We start from the raw sequence: 19,636 nt of genomic DNA, 5'->3' as shown, positions 1-19,636 counted from the left end.
AAAAGGCACTTCTAGAGACTGTTTTAATATGTGAGTTGAAGGAGAGATTTTGGTCAAAAGTTACTCCAAGATTCCTCACAGAGAGACTAGATGTTAATGAGATACCATCTAGAGTGATCATGTGATCTAATCTATCCCTGAGAGGTTCAGGACCAAACACCATGACCTCAGTTTTTCCTGAGTTAAGGAGGAGGAAATTTGAAGACATCCAGGACTTTATGTCTTTAAGACAGGTCTGAAGCTTCACTAACTTCTCTGTCTCCTCTGGTTTCATGGATAAATAAAGCTGAGTTTCATCAGCAAAACACTGAAAATTTATCCCATGCTGCCGAATAATGTTCCCTAAGTAGAACCTTGAGGAACTCCGTGGCTAACCCTACTGTATGAAGAGGGACCACCATGGACATGATCAAACTGGTATCTATCAGATAAATATGATCTAAACCAGTCTAGTGCTGTCCCTTTAATCCCAATCACATGTTCCAGTCTCTGTAACAGGATGCTGTGATCAACTGTATCAAAAGCAGCACTGAGATCCAGCAGAACCGGCATAGAGACCAGTCCATGATCTGAAGCTATGAGAAGATCATTAGTAACTTTGTGCTGTTTCAGTGCTGTGATGAGCTCTAAAGTGTCGTGAACCAGATGAGAACCCAAATGCGACACACGAGTTTGTCTGAACACCGCTTTATTGTCAGAAACAGACAACAGACATGATTCACCGGGAAGTGAGCAGAACAGAATAGTCGGGGACAGGCAAGGCCGAGATCAGGCAGAAGGCAGACAGAGTTTACCGGGGAGCAGGCAAAACAGAATGGTCAGGAACAGGCAAGGTCAGAACTGGGCAGGCAGGCAAACAGGAATACACTGGAAAGTCATCGGAACACGAATAACGATCTGGCAGGGAGCAGGTGTGCCTCCGGGGATTAAGAAGAGAGCTCATTAATGTCCAGATGCACAACAGGTGTGCGGGGCGAAGCGACTCACGGGCATGATTGCCCGCAGCTGTGACACTAAAGCCTGACTGAAACATCTCAAACAGGCTGTTCCTCTGCAGGTGCTCCAGTAACTGAGTCACCAACACCTTCTCAAGAACTTTAGAGATAAAAGGAAGGTTGGCTATTGGCCTATAATTTACTAATATGTCAGGATCCAGTGATGTTATTTTAAGCAACGGCTTAATCACTTAAACCTTGTAGGACCGGGGTACATAACCTGACACTAAAGAACCATTGATCTGGTCCAGGATAGAGCTGCCTATCAATGGTAAAACATCCTTCAACAGGTGTGTTGGGATGGGATCTAAAAGACACGTGGTGGTTTTGGATTTCTGAATTAGTGATGACGCCTCAGAAAAATATATAGGGCTGAAGGAGTTTAAGGGCTCGTTGGAGAACCTGTATGTTTCCACAGTCAGCACGTCTGGTGATGGTCCAGTTGTCGGGATGGCCTGGTTAGCTTTTTCTCTGATAGCTAGAACTTTATCAGTGAAGAAGCTCATGAAGTCTTCACCACTAAGGGAAGAGGGGATATGTGGATCTAAAACACTGTGACTCTTAGTTAATTTGGCCACAGTGCTGAAAAGAAACCTGGGGTTGTTCTTATTATCCCCAATTAAAGAAGAAAAATAAGCTGTTCTATCCTTACAGAGGGCCTTTTTGTAAACCCAGAACAGACTGTCTTTCCAGGCTGTATGATAGCTGTCGATTTTACAAGAATGCCACTTCCTTTCTAGTCTATGCGCTTTCTGCTTGAGGGTCCTGATATGTGAATTATACCAGAGGGCACACCTCCTCTGATTTACTATTTTCTTTTTCAGGGGGGCAACAGAATCAAGCGTGATTCTCAGTGAGGTTGCTACACCTTCAACAATAGAGTCAACCTCAGCAGGGATAAGATTATAATGATTGATCCTTGGGGAAACACACGGTGGTCCTGGGATTAGCACAGGGATTGCTTCCTTAAACTTGGCTACAGCATTATCTGAAAGACATCTGCTATAGTAAGACTGTGCTCTGAGCATAGAAGAATCCTTAATCATAAATGTAAAAGTGATCAAAGAATGGTCTGACACGAGTGGGTTCTGAGGGAACACTGACACATGTTCTACCTCAACACCATAAGTCAGAACTAGATCTAAGGTGTGGTTTAAGCTATGAGTTGGTTGGTTTATCTGCTGGAGGAAACCAACTGACTCAAGTAATGAAATGAAGCCATTTCTAAAGCTGTCATTTACAACGTCTACATGGATATTAAAGTCTCCAATGATAATGACTTTGTCCGTTCTAAGGACCAAGTCAGATAAGAAATCAGAGAACTCAGACGGAACTCTGAATGTGGCCCAGCAGGGGGCCAATATACAACTACAAACAGAAGTGGCTTTTCTGCCTTCCAGTTCAGATGGGTGATGCCAAGAGTCAGGCTTTCAAATGAACTGGAGCCATATTTTGGTCTAGGATTAACTAATAACTTGGAGTGATAGACTGCTGCCACTCCCCCTCCTCGACCAGTAACACGAGGAATATGATAATTAAGATGGGTAGGAGGAGTAGATTCATTTAAGCTAACATACTCCTCCTGAAGCCAGGTCTCAGTAAGACAAAATAAATCAATGTGATGATCCGCTATCAGGTTGTGCACTAACAGGGATTTACACAAAAGAGATCTAATATTTAACAGTCCACACTTAATTGTGATATTAGTTTCTCCAACTTGTGCTTTAGTATTAATTTTAATAAGATTATGGTGATTAACCGCTCCCCTGCTCTGTGCTTGGTAAACTTTTAACCGTGGAACAGAGACTACCTCTATAGTGTTAAATATGTTATTGTTGGTGGATGAGGGTTCTACGGAAGCAGCAGAGAGGTGTGTAAGACTACAACTCTGCATCCTGGTCTGGACCCTGGATTGTCAGGTCACTTTGGGTCTAATAAAATTAGACAAATTACTAGAAATGAGAGAGGCACCATCCCGTGTGGGATGGATACCGTCTCTCCTAATCAGACCGGGTTTTCCCCAAAAAGTGCTCCAATTGTCTATAAAGGCCACCTGGTTTTCGGTGCACCACTGTGACAGCCAGCAGCAAAGTGACGACATGCGACTAAACATTTCATCGCTGGCCAGATTGGGGAGGGAACCAGAGAATGCTACGGAGTCCGACATTGTTTTTGCGTAATTGCACACCGACTCTACGTATGTTAATTTTGGCCTCTGACTTACGAAGACGGATATCGTTTGCTCCGATGTGAATAATAACTTTACCGAATTTACATTTACTTCTCGCCAGCAGCTTTAGATTGGCTTCTATGTCGCCCGCTCTGGCCCTCGGAATGCACTTAACTATGGTCGCTGGAGTTGGCTTCACGTAGCATAAAACAAAGTCGCCAATGACCAGAGTCGGTTTCTCAGTGGGTGTGTCGCCGAGTGAGGAAAAGCGGTTAGCCACAGGAAGTGGTTGGTGGTGCACCAGTGGGCCTTTGGTTTGGGCTACACTTCCTGCGAACCGTCACCCAGCCGCCCTGGCTAGGGGGTCCCTTGCAGGCTTTCCCCAAAAAGTGCTCCAATTGTCTATAAAGGCCACCTGGTTTTCGGGGCACCACCGTGACAGCCAGCCGACGAGCGACGACATGCAGCTAAACATCTATCGCTGGCCAGATTGGGGAGGGGGCCAGAGAATGCTATGGAGTCCAACATCATTTTTGCATAGTTGCACACCTATGACTCTATGTTAATTTTGGTGACCTCCGACTGATGAAGCTGGGTGTCGTTGGCTCCGAAGTGAATAATAATTTTACCAAATTTACGTTTACGTCTCGCCAGCAGCCATAAATTTGCTTCTATATCGCCCGCTCTGGCCCCCGTGGCCGTGGGCCTTTGTTTTGGGCTACGCTTTCTGCGAACCGTCACCCAGCCGCCCTGGCTAGCCACTGGCTAGCCATCTTTGCCACTTTATAGTAGAACACTAATTATATCATGTGATTGTGTATAATTTCTTGCATGTTAAGGTAGCATAAATAAAGTTTTGGCCACTAAAGTACCTCAAATGGACCCACCCGGTACTAAATTGTCAGCAGCACATCAGCCTGTGCAGAGGACAATGTGATGTGTGATCTGCCTTCAGAGATAGGCTTTACCTGCAGCCTGTGATCAGTCATCAGCGATATTTGGAAGCTGTAGCATAAAACATGCTGGGATGAAAGCTGCCAGAAGGAAGTGCTGTACCCCACCAGCAGACATGAGATGTGTCTTTAAATGTTGGCCGGGCTCCCAGAGGCAGCCAGCGCGCCCAGCCATAAGCGCTTATTCCAGTCATGAATTACACTCTTTACTCTGGTGATCTTTAAGGGCCTCTGATCAGCAGTTCCCAGGTAGACAGCGAGCCGTCTACCTGATGGGAAATGACAGAATGAGGTGCTGAAGCGTGCTGACTCAGCGGGCTCTGGCAGGCCTGATGTCCATTTGTTAAGCGGCCTGTCGTTTCCGTTGCCTTCACAGTGGCCCCTGCGGGTATTAATGTATTGATTTAGCAAAGAGCATCTTCTCCCTGTTTTTAACATAAATGATGTCGTCCATGTGGCTCAGAGCACAGAAGTGGGCCCTCCTGCCGTCCTTCACTGGGCCTGCAGGTAAGCAAGTTTAGAGCGGCAGTTATTGCTGCTTTGATGTGGTAAATCCACATCTTAAATCTGACATTCTGCAGGGAAAACAGGTTTTAAACAGACACTGGCTTAGATGGAACCAGCTCCATTTTTCTTGCTCCTGTGTCAATATCGTTTTACTGCTCTATTTTCTTAGCCTTTTGGAAATGCAGCAATATCAAAACACATGGCCCCTGGGATCTGCATCCACATCTGAGCCCCTCAAACTCAACTTTCCTTCTGAATGCTGGAGAGAGCGGTGCAGGCTTCAGAGCAAAAAAATCCACACGTTCCATAAAGGGAGATGTCAAGATTTTGGCTTTGAACTAACTTCGAAGCCATCAGACAGTTCAGACATGTCAAGCATTAAAGAACAATCCTCTGGATGGGACACAGATCACCTGCAATACAGTTAAACATTTAGGTTTGGAGGCCAGGTGAGAATTGCTGCTTCTCTTCATATTTTCTGCTGGGGAGTAAAATCTTTCCTCCGCTGTCACTGAGGCCAGGCTGCTTGAACCTTGTATGAACTATTATTCATGCTTTTGTGCATTAATGGTTATTGCATTGGGTTTTTTTTTTCAAATTCAAACTTTCTGAAAAGAGCTGAAGCTTCACAGAGCAATAAATGTGTGTTATAATGCTGCTAGCTTTGCCTTTTCAACTGTATCTTTCCTGCTTGAACCAGCTTAGAGCGGAGAAATATTTTCCAATAAAAAAGTTAATTTCCTGCTCTGCTGCTGTGAAGAGGATAATGTTCTTGTGTTAATGGGCATATCCATAAACACAGCTGAGTCATTAGAAAAGATTAGTATGGTGCAGGCAAAGATGTTTGGATTTTCTTTGAGCCGTGTGACATCCTGGATATAAGTTGGATGAGGTTGGGACTTTTTCCTGTGTTCCCATTAGGAAGAAGCATAATGAATGGCATGCTTTGTGATCAACCAGTTTGCCCAGTAGGTGACAGACATTTCCAGAAGAGAGCTTCATCAGTGACCTGCTGCATCATGATGAAGGCTGTCATTTTAGTTGTTGTCCAGCTACACTGTGCTCAGAGGTTCCAGGGGGAGGTCCAGGCCCTCCAGGCTCTCCAGGCTCTCCCGGTTTCTTGCATGCAGCGCTTCATCATGATCAAGCTGATGCAACTCTAATCCAGACCTGGTAACCAGCTCATTAGCTCTGTGGAAATTTAATTTACCAGGTCCACAATGTGATGAAACTGACAAGGGTTCGGGATTTTTGCAGACATTGTCCTGGAGCTGTGTTTCCATTTGGGGGGAGATTGTGAAATTTTGGTGTAACTGGAGTGTAACTTCATCCAGCTGACGTGTTGATAAAATAAAGTAGAGTGGTGCAGGCAGATAAAGTAGCATTTCCAGTTGCTACAGTAGAGTATGCATGAATTATGAAATGAGCACTTGGGACCAGCAGTAGTGCTGATCATGCATAAATGCAAGAGCAAGCTGGGCCGGGTGAGTGTTCCTCTCTGTGAGAGCTAAAGGACAAATCTCTCATGCTCTCTTTCAACATTCCTGCTTGCACGTGGTCACATAACGCCATAACTGCTGCTTTGGATAAATGAGTTTAACTGAGGTTTAGAGACCAGATCTCTAAATCTATACATGTCTTCCTTTTCCCACAACTTCAAAATGCCCCCTGTCACAAGTCCCATTGATGTGTCCACGCACCACCTGGGACAGTTCAAGGCCCTGAATACTTGTACACAAGACCAAACAGAACATTGGGGACAGGCTCTCAGCATGCAGTTTGCATCACAGATGTGTCTCACTGTCCAGAGGTGGGGGCGGACATGTGTTTGGAAGTTCTGTGGTGAGAAACTTCCTCTGGTTCTTCTCATCTCTCCCCAGTCCTGCAAGATCCGTCATTATCTTCAGATTGAAGCGGTTAGTCGACTGTTTGCCAGGATGCCAAACACATGTTTGCCCTAACGATCAAATCAGAGGATCACCCCCATCCAGCCCTTCATTTCTCTCCCCTGTTTTAATCAGCACTTCTTTTGCTCATCCTTCCGCCACACATTCCATCAATTTTGCAGCAACGTCCCCTTTCAAAGGCAAAACACAAAGCGGGATGGATTCTCGGGCTGGTGGGGGGATTCAGGGGGGAGTGGGGAGCTTCTCACAGAAGTATCAGTGACTCTATAATTCAATTACAGGGCTCGCTGAGAGAGTAAGAAGAGAAAGGAAAGGCAATATTTTGCCTGGGGTTGCTCCTTTTTCTCCCAGCTTTCTCCCCCCAAACACCAGCACCCTATTATCAGAGATGAATAAAAGTCTCTGCCTCTCTGACTCTGAGGATGTCATCATTAAAGCAGCCTGCAAGGGACCCCCATCCATCCTGATCCAGCTGTTTGATCCTCCTATCAGATCTTCTTTGTGATCTATTATGAACGATGGGTGGGAGTTTCTGCTTAGATATTCCTGCTCAACAACTGTATGCTCCCTCCCTCCCTTACAGGGAGTTGTCTAGCATTTAATTGAGAGAGAGAGAAAGAAAAAAGATTCCGTGCCACCCACCCGTTCACCAACTCACCCACTCAAGGGTGGCTGCTACAAAAGACATTTCATACAGAGGAGGTGGAGATGAGAATAAGAGCTGGTGGTGCCGGGAGGTCATAGATGTCGAATCACCTGAGTCACACAGACACCTGATTGCGCTGTTGTTTATGAATGAACCCCTCTTCATCTCCACTGTATTTCTCGACCACGTCTGCACACTCCTTCCCATCTGAACAACCTTAAATAGAAGCTTCTCCTGCCTGACCTGTAGCCTTCCGGTCTCTCCCATATGAATCACCATCTGTGCTGCACAACCTGAGGGCTTCATGAAGCTCTTCCTCCTCTGGGACGATGCTTGCTAGAATGTATTTCCTCTTCCTGCGCCACTGCTGATTTTTTGGGGCACAAGCTTGTGTGTTCTGGCAGGCTGGCAGTTTCCTCAGGCAGTTTGTATTCCTGCAGTGCTAATCTGACTAATCTGTCTGGAGTAATATTTAGTCTCACATTTAATTGCCTTGATGTGGGAAATATGCATGTAGAGGTTGTGAGTATTTGACGCTTCAACCAACACTGACAGGCGGCCCATTATCATTACCGCGGTCCTCTCTGTTGATGTCTACTCTGTATCGGGTGAAGAGTTCATTTATTTAAAAGCTGAGAGGGTATAAAATAATCTTTAATGAGTTCTCTGGAGATGTTGTACAGAGGGGAAAAAGCAGAATTCATTGAAATGCTGGGGAAAAAAACTCACAAAAAAAATGCAGACCAAAGTTGGCGTTACCATGCTGCAGAATCTTGCAGTTCCAATCTCAGTCCCCAGCTCCATTTCCACAGGTCAGAGTACAGCTGCAGCTCAACGGTCAACAAACATTTAGATTTATTCATGGCCACCAGGTCCACACGCAAAGTCACCTCTGCTCCCCAGGCCTTACAGCAAGTGGGCAGTGGCCCAGCAGGAATGCAGCTGGCAGACTGGAACCAGTCCAACCGTAAATGGAACATGGCGTGATTTACCTGCAGAAGCTGTTTAGCCTGTGCTGGCGCACTCTCCAAGATGGTGGGACTGTTTCTCTCTGTTGTTGGGGTTTGAGTCTTGATTCCTGTTCCTGAACCCAGGAGAACATGTGATCTGCTCTTCATGTAAAGCTCTGGGAAAGATTTACTCATTTAGCAGAGGTGGCTCATAAGCAGTTAAAGCATATGCCCCTTTTCCTCTTTCTTTAACTAACAATGTTTATATTAGCATTTTTAATATCACACCAAGCTTGTGATGGATTTTTCCACCACAGTGGTTCATTGGGAAAACTTTAAACTCGTATAAAGTGGTGTGAATCAATTGACAGAGCTTTACTCACAGTATTCCCTCTGAGATAAGTGATGTTTTTGGATGAGACTGGCTGGCTGAACGTCTGACCTGAGGATCTTTTCTGAAAACAGTCCAAAGGCTTCATTAAGAGAAGGCCCACTTTAGCTGATGTCTCAACTTAAAGACCCAGATCGCAAAATTAAATGGGCAATTTATCAAATTCATATATTCACTTCAGCGGTCGTGAAGAGCTCTGCCGTTTTAGGACCAGACCTTAAAAATCCTTTTTCTATTTCTGATTCCAACACATAAGAATAAAAACTGTAGTTGGATGGTGAAAAACAAGAGAATATACTAAAGCTGCAGTTGTACATTTTAAGAGTTTTACTAAGGCCCATTTCTGATGAGAAAAAACTGCATACACAAAAATTTGTCCAAACAAGCATGAGAATGAAAATGACATTTGGCCAACTTCTCCTATAGGGTGAGATTAATGTAGCCTCTCAGTACTTTTAAAATGGAATTTGCTGAAATGCAAAAAATTCCTCAGACCCTTAGAGTACAACTGCTAAATTATTCAAGTCTTACACTTTTTAATAATTCAATTTAATGTCATTACTTTGATAAAAATTCCTCACATCTCCCACCGCAGCGTGACTATTAAAACCAGAACTTGACCTTATTGTAGCTCAATGGTAGTTTGAGACAAAGCTGCAGAAAGTTGCAGCAGATTTGAAAAGAAATCAGGAATCAGGCGCTGCACATCCAAACGAGGAAACTGAGTCCCTCGATCTGAATCACTCTACTGTCGTGCGAACCATGGCACTCCCCCTGCGTCTGTCCTCATAAGTGCTCCTGAACGTCTCCTCTTATCTGCTGCCTGTCCCCAAGGCTCAATTGGAATCTCCGTCCACTTGGCAGGTGATTAATCTGTGCTCCCTGCTCTTCCTCACCTCCTCTCCATCCTGCATTCACAGTCAGCAGCTCAGAGATAAACACACACATATACACACACGTGTAACACACACACACACACACACACTGAAAAAGCAATAAGTTGGCAATGTATTTGGCATAACATTAATTTTCACGTGTGTGTGTGGAGGGGGTCATCTGAGTGCTCATGGGGGGGTTATCAGGACTGCAGTGGAAAATGATAAACAAGCTGAAAGAAAGTGTTCAGGTTCTTTTTCGGTCTAGTCTTTGAATTCCTGTGAGATGGAAAGAGCAGAAACACGTCAGAGTTGTTCTTCAAAGCTGTGTTGTTGAACTAATGGACTCGGAGAAGCAGAACACGGGTGCTTAAGTGTGACCACTTGGTCACCCTGTTGAATCCTGATGCGAGCGCTGTTTCTGAGGATGAGACATCAGACCAGCACAAGCTCAGTCCAGAGGAAGGATCTACACAGTGCATCTGTACGTCTGCTTATAAGTGGATCCGCCTTGTCTCATTTCAGCCCTTCTGCTCCATAAATAACCTGAAGTAGTGTAGTTGTCCCTGTCAGAGCCTGATGCCGTGCTTTACCTGTGTTTTATGAAGGAAACAAACAAACAAAAAAAACAATTGTCAGGCTATGCTCAGCTGAAGCTTTTCATTCAAATGTTCCATTAAAGAGACATGCTTTGCCGTGTCATGTCTTCTTCATCCTAATTGAGGAGGCAATGAAACTCACGCAGTCTAATCCCTGAATGAGGGATTGAAACTAGCCATGTCTCTGCTTATTGCTGTAGTGTAAACCAATAAAGTTGCTTTAGGTCGGAGACTTAGACACACACCAGAGGCTGTAGCAATGGATCTCATCAGCGTTTCATTATTTACTGATGCATTGACAGCATGGTCGGGTCTGTTCTAGCTTTCTGAAATTTAATAGTTCCTTCGCTGGGCAAAGTTTACTTTATAAAATGGTTGAAAATCCAGTTTTCTGTTTCCAGTAACGAGAAGAACCTTGAGATGAAGATGAGTCTGTCTGCAAGCTCGTTCTCTTTTCCCTGCTCTAACTGCCGCGGCTGGGGCCATTTATTAAGACATAATTACAATCTATTTAGGAAGCATCGCAGAGACAGAGAGGACCCGTACTGTTGGCGTCTCATTTTCTACTAAATTGACTTGTGCTCTGAGCAATCACAATTACAATTGAGGGAAAGGGGCTTCTGCTGAGGCAGCCTATTGTTTGAGGGCAAAAATGGTGCTGATTAGGAGTTTGTTTCATCAAAATATGCACACTCTCGAGTTGATTAATTGGAGCCCCGTTAATTGAAATGTTGGCAGTTTCGAGTAAAAATAACTGTGTGATGAGTTGTCTTAGTGTCTTAAGCTGCATTTAAATGGCACACAGAAAATGTGTTAGTGCCTGCAGATAAAGAAGTGGTTGAATCAATCCAGCTGGATTCAGCAGCTTACACGTGGACTTATTTAGGTTTATGGGAATTAGTTCTTGCTTTTCCAAAGTGGATCCAGGATTCACACATGTCATTGTATACCGTATGTATGCTGACCACGGCAAATGTCTTTTGTTGTTTACTGAAAGTGTGCCACGGCCGTTGAGCCCCCGCATCCCCGGCAAGGGACATGATGAGACTTTAATGTGTCACAGTGAATTGAAAACAGCAAGGTGGGAGGAACACCAGGGACAAGCAATGAGACAACGGGAGACATTCCTCCAACCAGCACGACGAAAGAGGAGTGCCATTAACGAGCGTCTTGTATCTTCTTCATCTTCCCTTTGGGAACAAACTGAGCAAAACAAGAAGCTGAAACATATTTTGTCCATGTTAGGAAATATCAGAACAACTATGAAGTATTTCAGATTATTATCAATGATCACATGATTGTCTCTGAGGAGCTTTGTAGTCCCTCTCACTGCCAAGGTGATTGGAATTATTAAAAGTTTAGCATTTATAGGGTTGTCATGGCTATTTATAGATGGCTGTTTATTTCATGCTTCCTTGATTATTTGTGCTTTTGGAAAATTAAGTCCAGAGAGCAGAAAGTAATTTTATGGTAGCTGCTCTCATCTCATTTTAAAAATTTTCAGTGTTTTTTTTTTAAATTTAAAAAAGGGTCTGACAAAAGCAAATGATGCAGGATTTTGTCCCAGTTAGTTGATCTAATTCTATTCTCGGGGGGGTCAAAAGCTTTCGCACAACCGACTAACCAACAGTTTCAGGTTGATTGTGTCCTCATCTCTCTCTCCTCAAGACAAACAAGAATCTTTGACAAAATGAACCAAAATCAAGTTGTATCATAATGGAGGAAAAAGAGAAGCTACATCCGGTGTGTGGCTGCTAATGCATCACTCTCATTTTAAAACTGCCTGCTGCCCCCTGCGTGATGAGTTAAAGTCCGGCCTTTAAACACAGGGTGCAAAAACAACCAAATGTGTGGTAAACTCCACAATGGCACCGGGCTCGTAACCAGTAAATCAAAATTTGAGTCTTTATTTAAACAAATAGGAATTAAAATACTTAACCGTAGAAGCAGTTAATCTGTATTTCCTGCTTTTACTCTGAATATACTGCTGATTCAGGGGCCAGTGAACAGGAACACATGTGTTTTTGCAAAGACAAAGGTCAAAAGAATAATAATCATCATTGCAGCGACATCGCAGCAATTTTTTGTAATGCCCACCTCCCCCTCGCAGCCTTTCTGCCAAACACCCAGAACAAGCTAATTAAACATCCCGTCAGCCGTGGAAATCACTGCGCTTTCATCCCTCCTCCATTCATGTCACTCACAGGGGGGACATGCATAATGACACATGTTTTAGGGCTGTAATTCTCTCGTGCATGTCAGACATTTCCCTAACCTCCGCCTGCATGGTAATCATCTGGACTGGAGCCGTTTCCTGACTCCACTGGTGTGCGGCACTCTTCTGGCAACTTGACTGCTAAATGTGTTGAGAAGTACGTGCAGAACCTTTCACTGGAGCTGAAGGGTTTGAGAGGTTGTGCAGGTAAAGCAGCATAAGGAACACACCAACACGCGCGGCACTAATGGAGGGGTAAAGGTCAATCAGAACACCTATGGGATACTAACCACTTGCTGCTGAAGTGAAGGTGGATTAAAAGTAGTGACTAAATTATCAGAATAGGTGAGGCTGTTAAAGTTTCCTGTATGTTTTAGTTGCGGCACATCTAGCCAGGCTGAAACTCTTGTGTTTGTATCCCTCAGACCAGCGCAGTACTTTGTTCCGGCGGCTGTGCTCTGCTGGCTGTCAGCTCCCTATTGGCCATCGTCACCATCTTCCTGCCCAGCGGAGGGTGTGAAAGGAGGATCTGCACCCTGGCCGGCTACATGCAGATGGCTGCAGGTTAGTGGAGATGCAAGCTCAGCCAGAGCCGTGCACGCTGCAGTGATGCAGGGAGATAAAACATGTGATAAACGGCTCTCTTCTAGACTTATGTGGAGTCTCGAATTTCTGATTCTTGGAAAATGTTTGAAGCAATCACACAGCAGACAAACCATTGCTTTTTAGGAGAGCTGATGGTGTCCATCACCAACAAAAGCAAAAGAAAATAGACAAAAGAATAAACTGGAGGAGCAGTCGCTGCTAGGCAACCAGAGGCTGTGTGGTACCTGCAGGGGCTGAGCTGTGGCAGGAAGGGCACACAGAGATTTAGAGCCTGCTGTAAAAGAACAATTACACCTCCTTAACACAGGTCATTGGTTCAGAGTGACATGTGACTTATCACGATGTCACTTTCACTCAAACAGGAAATTAATCTCATAAATTGAACATGTACTGTACATGGCAGCACTCAGATGTTAAAGCCCAGAATACAGAGAGAATGGGGTCATCGAACAGCCCTGGACTTGTGCATCAGGCCAGATTAACGGCTGTTGGAGAAAAAAGTCATTTATATGCTTACATTTTTACTGGCGTAATTCGCTAGATTTTTATTTTAAAAAGTCCTGGTAAAGTTGTAGGAAATCTAATATGTCAATTCTATGTTCTGGAAATGTCATCCCAGGCAAGATCAGCACCAGAGATGTGTGTGTTTTCCTCATTTTGTGCTTTTTACCTTTTGCTTTCCTCTACATATGAAGTATTTGTTAACCTCACCACCTATGGCTTTCAAATCAGCTAATCTTTGCCTCTCTAATTCATGCTTAGCTGCACTTGCATTGGCTCCTCTTGAAAATATTGAGTGGCTAATTTAAATCCCCACATATTGCATTTAACTAACTGTAATTAGAGGCAGAATTAATTGGACCGTTTAAATCTTTGCTGATAAATCTGCGCAGGCGTGCTTAATGGTGCGTTTTAAATGGTGCTTAAAGCTCGCAGCCACAGGAATATGTCAGCTTCAGATCAATGAAGCATCTTGAAGCAGCAGCGCTGACCTCGCGTGTCTGAGGGTGTTTGCGTCTCCGTGTGTAATCCTCTTCTTTACAATCACGTTCTGCGTCTTTCACAGCGGCAGATTTTGCTAAATGGCAATAATAACGGAGCAGCCTCTGTTCGGATTCCAGGTTGACTCGTGTCAAGATAGATGCAGATTTCACAGAGATCTCACAGAGCCCCTGAGTAGGGTACATCACAACTGTTTGTTTTCCCAGCTTTGTAGGGAAGTGTGTCAGCGCGTGAGCTTGCTTAATGAAAGAGAGCCGATATGCTGAAACTGCTTTAGCAGGGGATCTTTCAGCTGAACCAGGGAAAGCAACTTCTGCTGAGCTGGAAGTTGTTCTGATCTCAATGGTTAAAATGTTCCATTGCGGAAAATAAACATTTTCAGATACATGCGGGTGAGTCTTACAGGAGTGAACCGAACTGAGGTTGGAGGGTGTTCAAAGGAGTACAGAGGTGTTCTGTACAGGTTCTTCCTTTATGAGATGGAGATGTAACAGGTCAAATCAGAAGGTAGGTCAGGTATGTGCCACAGCTGCTTTCAGAGGCGCAGGCATCAACACCTCTTCTGCACTCGTGCAGAAATCAAGCCAGAATTTCTAACAACCAGTTCATGGACGTGACTGACACTTTAGCTCTTTGGTCACTTCCTCTGGGTCAATAATGTCTCCTCTAACCACAGGACTGTCTTGCTGTGGTTTTCATTCTTCATCATGCTCTTGGTTTCTGCACCGCTTCTCTTTTCTGTGATTATTTGTGTGGCAATATTGAATGTTTTCTTGTATATTATTGGGGGGGGGGGGGGTTATGGGTATTATCTGACCAAGATGGCATCATGTGACCTCAACCATGTATCTGATTTCAACATGCTCAATCCACCTCAGTGTCAGTGAGTAAGCATTGAAATAATTTTTTAAACTACCTACAGGCACAAACAGCTCTTACTTATGGAACTATATTAATAATCCAGGTACAGGTTGGGTCTTGCTTGTAAATGTGTTTTCTGTGCTGGTCAAGTGTGAACCTGTTGCTGTCTAAAACTTTGTGTCCCTCTCGCTGTGGTCACGTACATTACAGCTTAATTACATTTACAGCAACATCATCGGTGTCGTGCAGATGCAAGACAGAAAACAACACCCACGTGTGTGTTCTGTCAAACTAACCTTTCAGTCTGACATGGAAACTCACATTTGTAGATGCAGTCAGAGATGCGTTGGACCAGGAAGAACCTTTTTCTTTTTGAGGTGAAGCTACTCAGCTTATTCTTGGAGATGCGCTCTCATGGGTCAGGCCCGGATTTAGATGCGAACTTGGTAACCCATGGCAGGAGAAGCTCCGCGCTCCCTCCAGCGGCTCAAACGAATGCGCTGCCGAGCGCTGACGGCATCAATCTTTTACGCTCTGAGGGAGGAAGGCAAAACATTTCAGTAGGCTTAAGTGAGGAGCTTTTTCATGCATATTTTATTGACCTGTTCTTCTTAGTGGTCAGGAACCGCTGGAGTGGATGGCTCTTTGTGTTGAGGGAATAGTTTCACATGCAGGGTTTACAAATGCACACAAATGCATGTTATGAAAGCATGTTAATGGCTCACGACATCAATATCGAGGCTTTAATTGTAAAAGCTGCAGTCCGAAAACGGACCGAATTTGTCGTTCTGTTACTCCAGTTCACCTGCGGACACAAGCAGCTCTGCATTATTTTGTTCTACAGGCTGATTCTCATGCTGGAGTGAGCTGCTCAAGGCTGCAGACATGTCACACTCCACTGAGTCTACATGCGACTGCTGCAGAAGCTTAAAGATGGACGCTTCCTTCTGGGTTATAGCGTCATTAACATCTAGAGGTTTACATTAAATGCTGCATGAAGGTGCTGCAGCGTTTACCCACTGTTCTCCCTAGGACACAAGCTTGTCCCTGATTGATTTGGCTATCCCAGTGAAAATAAATGGTAGTGGTGGAGAAAAAGATGTGCCGCAATATTGTATCTCAGGAATACTGTAGATCATTTTTATGTGGTGGGGTATTCAAATGGCAGGCATTTAAATTAAAGAATATATCTTGTATTTTATAGTATTTATTCCTTCGCTACTTTTGTCAGATTCATACTGGAACTATACTGTAATTAACTGAAAGTCAAAAACATCATTTAAATGCAAACGTAATCAGTCAGATTCATGTGAGTCTGTAAACTAAGAAAATCGATGGAAAACCTAAAAGGATTGAAATTATTGTAATTTCAACCGTGACTGCAGTCATTCTGATTACAATCTTCTCTGCCATACTCACATGTTAGCATGACATGTTCATCCAGTGTCAGTCTGAGGATTTTGGTCTTTAGTTCTGTGCATTTCTGCCTTTTTCAGCTGATTTTTTTTGTGGATCTCTTTGTTGGTTGTGTTTTTGGTCATCTGCTGACAGCTCTTCAGACTCGCATTACTCTGCATCAACTCACTGCATCTGAGCCGCTCGCTCTGACTGTCACCTTTGTGACCCTGAACCTGAGTTATGGCTTAAATTGCCCCCCCCCCACCGTCCCAAGAACTGATCCGGCTCTCTCATCCACTAAAGTACATTTACATGACAGCAAAATCTGCACCCAAGAACAAATCTTGCATTCACAGCAGGATGGAAAACCCAAAAGAATTGTGATCCTTCACTCAGCAGCCCGTATTTTGGCTGAGAAAAACGTCTCTAATTTATAGCTGAACTCTCTCCAACCCCAGCTCCACCCCACCCCAACGTTCCCCTTTGAAGACTGCACCCATCTGAAATGTTATCTTTTAATCTGCAGGTTTTTTGCCGTGCTGTGTTTACCCTGACTGCTTCGGGAAGCAGAGGCAGTGTGTATCCCACGGATCCCGCCTCTCTGTGCGGATGCTGAGGAAGCTCGGCCCGCCGTGTCATCTTTCCCTTGGGTGATGCTGCTATGCAGATGTCCTCTGAAGCATGGTTATAAAAACAAGACGTGTGTGTGATCAGAGAACCTGCTGGGTTGTTTCAGCTCCTCTTGTCCCATATGGCACCGGTGCAGCTGCCAGTCATCTCTCTGACACAGATGAATGCATTTTCCATAACAGGCTGCATTAAAACCACAGACGCTGCTAGGGGGTACATGTCACTGCAACAATTAAATCACACCCGGCGGTTTTGTTGTTAATCCAACCTTGAGGAGGAGTGATGGGCCATCGCTCATGTACTGTTAGGATTCTGGAACTATGGGGAAAGGAAGATGAATCCAAACATAATTTAAAAGATGATTTCATACCCTGAAGTTTAAAAACTAACAAACTCTTTCCTGTTGCCTCCAGGCACAAAATGTTGCCTATCCTGTCCAGTTTTCCATATTTTTGTGATGAGGGTGTGCTCAGGTCAAGCAACTTGTTCCCAGATTCCTCTCCAACTGTTGTTATGGAGTCTTTCATTTCCACCTCCACCCTCCAGGCTGCTACCTGCTCATTTAATATGCCGCACTTGGAGACTGCAGAATAAACCAACGCTCCTTTTTCTGACCCATCACTCCTCCATCTTTCATCCAGTTTTCACTTTCATGCATCTCTCTCCGTATTTCATATTTGCATGTTTTTATCAAAGTCTGCTCGCCGAGCCTCTTTTGGCTGGCTTTCTGTCAATCACTGATATTTCATTCTGTTTCATCAGAACTCTGTCGAGTCTCGCTCACCTTTAAAAGTGTGTTGTTTTTTTTGTGGGGAGAACGCATCAATAAACCTAAAAGAAGCCAAGGACAGAGACATCGATTTATTTTTCTAGTTTCACAAGGTGTGTGTGAATTTTCACACACATCTGTTACATACATTTACATATACAGGCACACACACACTAATACAGAGCTGTTTCATTAATCAGTTTAACTCTGAACATGAGACTCGCTTGAGTCTATTAATATTTACGCTGCTTTATTGTAGCATATTTCATCGCAGAAAATGTGGCCTCATGGATAAATGAGGGCCAATGCCGATCCATGAATCAAATCACGTGTGTGCATTTGTGTGCGTGTGTGTAATTAGGTGGCACTGCTCTCACAGATACCATTAGCCACAAAAACCAGAGTAATTGGTTCCAGCAGTCGATTAGCACAGGGCTGTAATTAAGATTGAACTTTATTCTGACCACTTTATCACAATGTTTTTTCATCCTTTATTATTATTTATTCACTTACTGGAGATTTACAGCAAACTTTATTGTGGATATCAACATTTTTGAACAATAATGCCACCATTTGGAAGCAGCAAGATGTGAAGAAAGACTTCCAGGATCAGAATAGTGATACAGCATTAGCTCATGCTGTAGCAGCCTGTGTGCATATGTAGAAGGAAATAGTCCTGTCATTTCTGCTGGGTCAGGCAGAACTCATGCACGGACCTCAGACAAATGCTTCATCGTGAACAGAACAGACGGACAAGTGGCCACATTGGATGTCACAGTACTGATACAGGCTTGTGAACATTATATTGTTGGAGCACCCCTGGGCGGTCATTGCTGTCAGGCCGTGCTTGTAGCCTCGATCAGCTTAAGTTCCGCTCTCACCTGCTTGATGTAAAGAACCACGGGCACCGAGCAGCTGCTTTTCCATAAGCGCACACTCAGAGGAGAGCTTGTGCATGTCTGTGAACCGGGTTTACTCCTGCTTACCGTTTACTTTCTTCTCTCTTATGCCGTTTTATCCTCTTCCCTCTCACGCAGTGATTGATCGTCCACTTGGAGGCTCCTCTTGAGTGCACCGCTATGAGTGAAAGCTCACATCACATTGTCTTGTTTTTGCTTGTGCCATCTGTGTTGTCTGGAATTCGTTTTTTTAAATTTCTTTAGGCACTATGAGGGATTGAGACGGCTGGTACCTGTCACACACAAACACTCCATGATTGATTAGGCCATGGTGTTAAATTTGTGTGTTTGAGATTATGAGTTTTCTCCTTCTTATGAGTAAAAAATATTAGTATTGCAGCTCTGAACGTTAGCCATTGATGTGTACGTTCTTGTGCAGGATGCAGAATAACAGGATCATCCGCATATTTCTGGCCTTTGTATCTTCAGTGTTCTCAAACTTCAAAACTTTTTTGATGATTCAGAAGTGTTTTCACAGTTGCCAGTGCTGTACAGATGAAAAGAGTAGCTCAGCAGAGATCTGGGACCTGGTTTACCTTTCAAGTTTCTGCAGTCAAGACAGAGAAAGGAGAAGGAAGCAGCCGAGGGAATGTTTTCTCACAGGAACCTCGGCTGGGGGCTGTTCGTATATTTTTCAGGAGCTGAATAAGAGCAGATATCAGCTCGCTCCACACAGCACCTGCTGAGCTGAAATATAGACCTGCAAGAACAATTATCACCATTGGGACGTGACTGCCTGTAGCTTAAGTCATTGTAAACTGTAACTATGCATGTTTATTCTTTATGCACTCCATGTTGCTTCTTTGCTCAATACTAGTGAAGAAACTCTTGGTTTCTTTGTCAGCTGCTGAATTTTGTCTGTTTAACTGATAAAATTCCCTTCCCACTGATTCATTCTGTGTCTAGGGAAGACAGATTCTATTGATTGCTGCAAAAAGGTAGATTGTTTCTCACAAAGAGAGATATCACACAAAAAATCTGTAGTCAGAGAGGTCAGAGCTTTCTTCATCATCATCATTATAAAACAGCTGCCAAGAGCAAGTTTAACTTAATGCCATCAGGGTGTGTTTTTGTTGATTTTACTGCCATTTCAGTATGTGGTATTAATTACATAAAAGAACAAAAACTCAAGCAAAGAATTTCCTCCAGGTTCTCATATTAGGGTCTGTTTTTCTGTGCAAAAACCTTCCCTGAGCTGTTCAG

At 44.0% G+C, this 19,636-nt stretch overlaps 1 protein-coding gene across 3 annotated transcripts in view; it reads left to right on the top strand.

Moving 5' to 3' along the window:
• LOC130537230 (LHFPL tetraspan subfamily member 7 protein) overlaps window positions 1–19,636 on the top strand; it is a 65,454-nt gene that overhangs the window by 5,945 nt on the left and 39,873 nt on the right. For 2 of the 3 annotated variants that reach the window (XM_057053845.1, XM_057053846.1), the window contains exon 2: window positions 12,634–12,772. In XM_057053845.1, the coding sequence (XP_056909825.1) occupies window positions 12,634–12,772 (139 nt within the window). Of the gene's footprint in view, window positions 1–12,633; window positions 12,773–16,601; window positions 17,551–19,636 lie in introns of those variants that run through there. The other variant, XM_057053848.1, reaches the window with a different exon arrangement.

Source organism: Takifugu flavidus, chromosome 14, assembly GCF_003711565.1.
Source record: "Takifugu flavidus isolate HTHZ2018 chromosome 14, ASM371156v2, whole genome shotgun sequence".
Classification (NCBI taxonomy): Eukaryota; Metazoa; Chordata; class Actinopteri; order Tetraodontiformes; family Tetraodontidae; genus Takifugu; species Takifugu flavidus.
Note: the sequence above shows the minus strand (reverse complement) of the source record. Positions and strands in the feature narration are given on the sequence as shown.